This window comes from Labrus mixtus, chromosome 18, assembly GCF_963584025.1.
Source record: "Labrus mixtus chromosome 18, fLabMix1.1, whole genome shotgun sequence".
Classification (NCBI taxonomy): Eukaryota; Metazoa; Chordata; class Actinopteri; order Labriformes; family Labridae; genus Labrus; species Labrus mixtus.
Window position 1 is genome coordinate 14,809,611 of NC_083629.1, and position 8,251 is coordinate 14,817,861.

The following is an 8,251-nucleotide window of genomic DNA, read 5'->3' on the forward strand; positions in this document are numbered from 1 at the left end:
TATAAAACACTTACAGCTGTGTCACTCTCTCTTCTCTGCAGCTCTTTCTATAAAAACGAAGAGGACGACGCACCGATCAAGCGCTGTCCCAAATGTAAAGTTTACATCGAGAGGGACGAGGGCTGTGCACAGATGATGTGCAAGAACTGCAAGCATGCCTTCTGCTGGTACTGTCTGGAGTCTCTGGATGTGAGTTTGATCCAAATAATGACTTTCTTCCTTGATGTTCACACCAGTGAAGACCAAGACAATGCATGTTTGCAATATCTTCAAGTTGCTTTAGTTTTGTATTGTAATGTTGTGAGGAGTTGTTCTGATACCAGTTTTGAAATGCCGTGATTCAAATGTGGAATGTTTGACAAAAGATCAACACTCTCATTTCACCTCGGTGTGTTCTATATAAATATTGTTTTAAGTTGTTATAATTGTGCATTTTTTGTATCTCGACAGCATTATAAATGAAGGAAACCTCAACCTTTATATAAAGGATGATGATGATGATGATGATGATGATGATGATGAAAACAATTTGTTCACTAGCAATAAATTCTTCTTGTCTAATCTAAAGTTGACCCACACAGCAGTTTGCATGTAGCTGACACTATAACAGATTCATGTACTGTACATGCCACCAGAGCTGCATGACAGCTACCACCTGAAACTTCTGTTTCTAGCTGAAAGAACAACACCTTTTATAGTTATTCATCACATGACAATTACCAACAGCAGTTTAAGGTTGCGTTGATACTGTACGTAACATTAGCCAAGCGCTACAAAATAAGTCAGTGTTTGTCAGCACGTATTCCCCTTTATTCACCAAGCTGTTCGCTAAAGTTAAACACCCCCACACCCTGCGGTCTGTCCCACAGACACATGTTAAGACTCGTGGTGATCGTGCGTTTGAGGCGGTAGCACAAATCCTCTGGAATTCTCTGCCCATCTTGTTACCTTCTTCTGACTCTGCTCCCTTCAGTATTCATTTAGGACAGTTTTTTAGCAGGAGCTATTTAAGGACGTGTCCTTTATTTTATGAATGAATGTCAAGTAGATAATAAAAGGACGTCTGGATGTATTTGTTTATTTATCTAAAAGGGTGTCTTCTCTGCCAAGACATACAATAAGGATAGCAATAGAATTGTTTAAATAAAAGGTTGGTAGTCATTTTTGTTTTAGGTTTTGGCTGTATTATTTGATGGGAACTTGGTATCTTATTTTCATCAAGGAAAAAATAGTATTTCAATATCTTTACTGTTGTGTTTGCACACTGAGATAAGCCTTGATGTAGACATCATTCGTGTCCTTGCGACAGCAGTAGCTTTCACTATCAGGAAACTGAAGCTTCACTTTGACTTGATAAGAAAAGAATAAGATGTATTTGTTTTTGGTTTAGTATGAGCCATGGTGCCGTTCATAATCTTAATTGTGTGAGCACAGTCGATTGCTCCTCGCAGGTCATTAAAAAAAACAAAAAAACAATTTCCTCAGACGAGCTCATGGCTTCTTTAACACTGCTAATGGTCCATCGTTATCTGCTCTGCGTCTGTGTGTTTGTCTGACAGGACGACTTTCTCCTGATCCACTACGACAAAGGGCCCTGTCGAAACAAACTGGGCCACTCCAGGGCATCTGTTATCTGGCACAGAACACAGGTGAGCAACCCATCGCCCCCCTCGTCTTCCACACTCATCCAGGACCCCCCCCCCCCCTCCCCACACACACACACACACACACACACACACTGCAGCATGTGGCTGTACACGTGTCCAGCCTCTTCCTCTCTCTATGGCTCATTCAGCCACAGTCAGTGATGGGTTAGTATTATCTTCAGTGCACAATAGGAAAAGGACAGCTAGATGTGCATCGAACAAGTGTCTCGTGGTCAGTGTCACGTTGTTTCCTGCAAGCTTATTATGTCCTTAAACTAACAAAAGGTTTACATAACCAGGCTCTCTCGACAATGATAGGTAACCAAATTGAATGACAGATTACATATAAAGGATTGGATATGACATGTCATTTCCCTTATGTGAAATGCTGGATTACACATGACGGATTACACATGATGGATTACACATAACTTTCCACATACAATGAAGCCTTTTAATCTCATGAAAGATTAATTTGTTGTTAAATTACCAAACTGCTCCTCTATATCCCTCATATAATCTATTATTTGTCCCTGTTCAACATACTCATTATTTAGTCAGCATTAGCATACACCATGGCATCTGTTGCCCAGTGGGGCAGGCTGAGTCATATGATTACAGTTCAGGCAGCTATAGCTTCAGCACTCTGTGTGTCTTTGTCTCTCCCTACTCTCCTCATCTCACCCTCACCTCGTTTCTCAGCATCCAAAAAACGCCTCGCTCTCATGCCTTCATAAATACAAGATGTACCCGGAAAAAAAACCCAACAACAACACATCATACCTCCCTGACTGTAACTGAGGACGTCTGTGTTTCCATAAGATTCATACTGTCAGTTCAGAGAGAGGGAACGTCCTAATCATGTTTGCATCATCAGGGTCTGTTTATCTAAGCAAAGTGTTCCCAAATACTATGATTTCAACTAGAATATAGTAAGAGTGACAAAGATTAAATGTGCCCTTTTTGGGTAATCTGTTTGCAGGCAGTCCTGTAAATATGTTGGTTTGCCCTCGAACAGGAGGAAAGCTATGGGCTATTATAAGTCACTGTTGCATGTGACTGCCTGTTATGTATTCCATTTTGTGGCTCTGGACCTGCTGGTTTCTGGCTCCCCCTTGTGGCGAATTTACTGACCATGCTCATAACAGGAAAGGGAAATGTAAAGAAATAATTTATCATGATTTACAATGATAGCATTAGCATTGCAGACTATTTGTATGCAGGATAAAAAAAGAGATGTAATAGTTGTTTAGACCATTATATAATCTGTAGGTGTTATGTTCACTAACCACATTACAAACACACACAAACAGCTTTCCTGCTGGTCCTGTTGGAACAGAGACCGTTGAGAAACAGGGCAGTCTGTGTGTCATTCATTTCATTTGACTTTTAAAGGATAATGTCACAAGATTTGAGTGATTCCTAACAATACACTAACTTCAGCTCTGCACCAACAGAAAGCAAACAATACATCGGTACACATTTGACATAGATCACAAACATAGCTGTGACTAACGTAAATACTCCAGTGAGTTGATTTTTTTTCCAGAGCCTTAGCACTAAACAAAAAAAGACAGAATACATTCCTGTCTTTGTGTGTCAGTGCAGCTCAGCTGCGTTAACATTGTTGCTTAACTAAGTTGCACTAGATGACATGAGTGAATCAGGCCCCATGTGTTTTCTATCGTTATGACAACAAGGCAACTGTCCATTCAGCATGAATGAAGTAAATCGGTGCTGTCAGGAGACGTAGTCACACGGACACAACCACCCATTTTATTGCTAAGTTTCTGGGCAAGCAAAGCTTTTTAATGTTTTTTGTTTTGAGGCTTTGTATGCCATCTGCTGGTCAATCTGTGGTGTTGCAGTTGCTGGGTAAAATTCAGGGCATTAGTCTCTACAACAATGGCTCAGTACAAGTTCCACAGTACAATTATATTTAAATAGTGCATCAAACGAGTCATTAAGCTTCTTACTATAGTCTAAGATGTGTGATGTATCTATTTTTTTTTTGTCGATAGCTGTTAATTGCTTTGCTAAAGTAATGTAATAGCATCCCCTCCATGTACCTCCTACTGTTCATATGTAAGTGTTTCAATTGTATTTAAATGAATGTTTTATTTTTGCCCTCTCTGCAGGTTGTCGGGATCTTTGCTGGCTTCGGCCTGCTCCTGCTGGTCGCCTCCCCCTTCCTCCTCCTGGCCACTCCCATCGTGCTCTGCTGCAAGTGCAAGTGCAGCAAAGGCGATGATGACCCGTTGCCAACCTAAAACACGCTGTCAAAGCCGGAGCGGAGAGCCGCTTCAAGGATGGGTCATCTTTTTTTTCCCCTTATCACCCCTTTACGTTCTTTTCCTCCTACCAGCTTTGAGCGCTTCATTTTTTTTCGGGCTGAGCCTGCAGCAGCCCGGGGCCGCTTCTGGATCCATCGCTCTGCATGAGAGAGGCGTGGAGGTCAAGTGACCACTCAACTGGGCCTGAAGAAGAGGTCCAAGGTCAAGGAAGGTCGATCTTTACAAAGGACTACCGTGTCCTTGTGTGTGACGTCGGTGGTTTGGGGACGTGGAGATAGTCGGGGGCAACTTCGAGTGGACCTTGATGGGGGTTACTGTTGTGTGGGGTATTTTGACAAACTCGTTTAAGGCAAAGAAAAAAATCAAAGTTCAGACATGCTTTTTCTTGTATGGACAATATCATGCAAGAACTTTTACTTTATTGCTCTATTTTGTCAGTTTGTCGTACGCAACAAAAGCTTTTTTCCCCTTCACCACGCTCAATGTAGCTCTACAGCTTCAGTCCGTAGCATTAGAGTCACACCACGCATGTTTGGTGTTCACTCGATTTGCACACAGAGCGTGATTCCTGCGCCATGCTCACGACTGAGGTCGAGACTGGGAGGCTGTCGTCACTCTCAGCTCACTGTACAGCACGTCCTCTTGATGATGTCAATGTTTTATAACCTGTTGCTTTTAATAGAACCGTGCTCAGAGTAGTGTCTATGTGTTGTACTTTTCAATGTTTTCCAAACTGTAAGGTACACTTGTTAAAGGGGATTGCCACTCATGGCAAGAAAAAAAAACAAACACAAAAAACAAAAAAAAAACACATACAGCTTAAGTTTTATAACCAAATGTTTTTTTTATTTTAAAATACTTTTGCCATCAAATTCATATCTTTTACACGCATTGTACGCATCTTTTAAAGAGAAGGACTTTTTGTTTGTACATTGTTTTTTAAGATAATAAATTGTCCTCATTTGAGTGGCGTTCCCCTTTAAATTCAGCATCAATGTGAGAGTCTATCAGAGGACTTTGTATCCACGGTATGTGGAAACATTTTAATACTTCACAAAAAGAGATGTCACTCCCTTTATTCTCAGTCCCCCTGGTGGTGGTTCAGCCAAATAGAAATAAATAGCCTTAAATTGATAACAGCCAAAATCTGGCATTTCCCCCCCTGTGCATTAAATTTAAAAAAAAAAGAAGGAAATCCAAATAATCCCAGGGAAAGCAACTGCATTTAAAGCATTGCAGACAGTCAGTGAAGCCCTTTATATTCAGATGATTCTATGATGTCGTCCATATGCCACACTGTTAATAGCCATACTGTAAAAAAAAACTTCTGTTCTAAGATGATGTTTGGTGTGATTTAGGGCCTCGATTCCCTCAACCTGTCTCAACAGAAAAGCTAAATCCACCCAGCAGTTCAAAGACGATACCTTATCTCTTCTTGGCGTAACAAATACTTCTGGCCCAAATTGCAAACTTGCATATGTTAGTGGTCTGAGTGTTGATGTTTTGTTCTGTTGGTAGTTACACTTCCAACAACAAGCAGCTATGTCCTCGCAGGGATGCTAGAGAAAAAAAAAAAAGAGTCAAATGTAAAAGAATTTTCCATTTTTGGGCGCGTATTGATGAAGCTGCTCTATACTAAATCACTTTATCTATGCAAGTTTGTACATTATAACCATTGTTAAGAGGCTGTGGATTGGTCAGAGTGGACGGTGTGATGGGAAGGTTCATACAGTGAGAATGGCAGAATGTCTTCATACATGTGCTTATCATGGCGTTCATTCAGGGAATCATTCACTGGCTGTTTTATTTCAGCATCTGTCTTGCTGTTAACTACAAAACTTTTAGCTTCATTTTAAATTTGTGCTCAAGAAAACTGGGACAGAATTTGGCAAATTTTTTATTTGTAAGTGTTTTGTTTTTTTTAAATCGGGTTTAACTTCACAGTCTATGTTGGTACAGTCAGACAAGAAGGTGAAAGTGTTCAGTCCTACGTTATGTTAAATGCTTAAATAAAAAAAACAAACATTGTTGCCATGCATAGCCATTCTACCTTTTTGAAAAAGCCATTTGTTCCTACTTACTTCCCCTCCCCTCCTGGTGTGAGTTACCAGTGTTTATGTAGCATTTCATGATGTTTTGGCTACAGTAACCAAAAAAAAAAAGGTGGGCATCAGTTAGCAACAGTAGCTAATCAAAGCTAAAGAGCAGTTGATCAACCCCTCAGCTCGCCCCTCCCCTCGTAAACTCAGCTCTGATACTCACTTTTAGAAGACTATTAGTAGCCTAAACTTCAGAATCAATTTAACCTGTAGCCTGTGTTGCTTTCACTGGCCTCATCTACTGTATGAGCATGATTCATTAATATCAAAAACAGTCCAATTTCTACCTTTTGGAAGTTTGGTGCTTTCCCCTCTAAAACGTTTCAATTCCACGAGCTTTTGTTGTTTTTAAGACAATCGTGCCAAGCAGCTTTCCTGGAAGGGACAAAGGAAACGGAGCATTCTACTGTATGTGCATTTTGTATTTGTAACGTATTAACAGTTTTTACAGGGTGGAAACTATTTTATCGCTTCTTATGTAAAAGCTGCACTGCGTATGGGGTTTCATTGTTTTTTTTTTTTTCTTTCTTGATATGATCTGTGATGTGTGAGTGTGTGTGTGTGTGTGCGTGTGTGCGTGCATGCATGTGATAAACTGGGGAGTTTACCAGCTGAAATCAACATCAACTCATCAGAACAGTAGAAACATATGAAAGAGTGCAACTGAGTCAGGGCTCTGATATCAAAGAATGATTTGAAAATAGTGCAAAAATATTCATTGAAACATAAAATATCATTTGAGGTCTTTAAGGGGCACAGAGTAACTGCAGAACAGCATCATGGCAAATCAACCTTTTTTTTTTTTTACATTCTTCTTTGTGTATGCTCGCACCACTGAACAGGTCGATTCTGTAATATGCAACAAACATAAAAGGGCCAAACAGCAGACATTACAATCACTGCAGTGCTGTGTTGCACATATGATTTTCTACAAAAGGGCCAGACGGGGCTTTTCAGGGCTCCACGATGCAGCCTGGACGAGCACAGGGATCGGAGGACAATTGAACCGCTTTTGATTTGGCGCTTTGACATGAAGCAAGGTAACATTGATATTACAAAAGGCTGAAGATCTACTTCGCAGCTATCTTAAGATCAGGATTGGTTATAGGCAGCAAATCTATATTTTATAATCTGTTGTGTCAAGAGATGAAGCTGCATGAATTTTCTCTGACTTCTACATGTTAAATATTACAATATTGTAGCCTCTAAAAGATCTTTGGAATGGTAGCGTTGTCACTCTATCACCCGACTTGTCAGGTTTTTATTTTGGAGTTTGATTATTCCCCCTCCCACACTGTTTCTTTAACAAACTATGTCGTCATGTTCAGCCATATGATATAAACCATTTGTCAGCCTTCCTCTTTTTTTTCAACAGGTTGGCTTCATGTGTGTGACTTTTTTTGTTTTGTTTTTTCATACATTGTAACATCTAGTTTTGTTGTATTTGCATTATCTGTTTTAAATGGAACTCTTCAGGCCTGATGGTCAAATCAGTTCCACCTCAGTAAAGTGGGTTTTAGTCAGAGGAAACGCTGTCTGTACACAAGACTTCTGTCTTTCACGACGGTCAACAGTGTCACCATGTAGGCAGTTACTGAGGGGTTCATTTGACCCGGGTGATATAAAGATATCTGCATTGTAAACTGGCATATTTGGATCAATTCTGTACAACTTAGAAATCAGCATCTCAGTACATCTACAGTTCCACTAACACTGTGACACCAGGTATTAAAGGTTGTTGTTTTTTGTGATCTCGCTCCTTTCATTTGGTCACTCCAACGTATAAAACTTTTAACATATTTGCATTCAAACATACCGTGAAGATGTAGAAAGTTTTGGTGTGAAATGGCTCCCTCTGGTGTTCAAAGTGGTAACTTGTCCTTTCCATTGACGAGAAGACAGTTTATGGAAGATGTGCACAAAATGATAAAGATCAGATAAATAAGATTAGAAATCTGCATTAGTCACTTTAAGATAAGATGAAAAACAACTGTGAGGCTTTATCCAAGATCAACACAAAAGTGAACATATCTTTATTTACGCCTTACTTCCAAGATTACAAAAAAACATTTTTTACTGTGAATGGTGAAAGTGTCCTTTCTTTAAAATCTTTTTGGGTAGCATACACCATCTCATAATAATTAAATTAAGTTTGTAATTCTATGTAATTTGGTAAATCTTGTGAATTACTTGTGTCTTCTTCAATAGGCAA

At 39.7% G+C, this 8,251-nt stretch overlaps 1 protein-coding gene across 1 annotated transcript in view; it reads left to right on the forward strand.

Annotated features, from left to right (window-relative positions):
• The window catches only part of rnf144aa (ring finger protein 144aa), a 35,079-nt gene extending 27,289 nt beyond the window's left edge, over positions 1-7,790 (forward strand). Inside the window, exons 6-8 of the mRNA XM_061063858.1 lie at positions 42-189; positions 1,560-1,649; positions 3,785-7,790. Coding sequence (XP_060919841.1) covers positions 42-189; positions 1,560-1,649; positions 3,785-3,916 — 370 coding nt within the window. The 3' untranslated portion in view covers positions 3,917-7,790. The remainder of the gene's footprint in view (positions 1-41; positions 190-1,559; positions 1,650-3,784) is intronic.
• Positions 7,791-8,251: the final 461 nt, after the last annotated feature.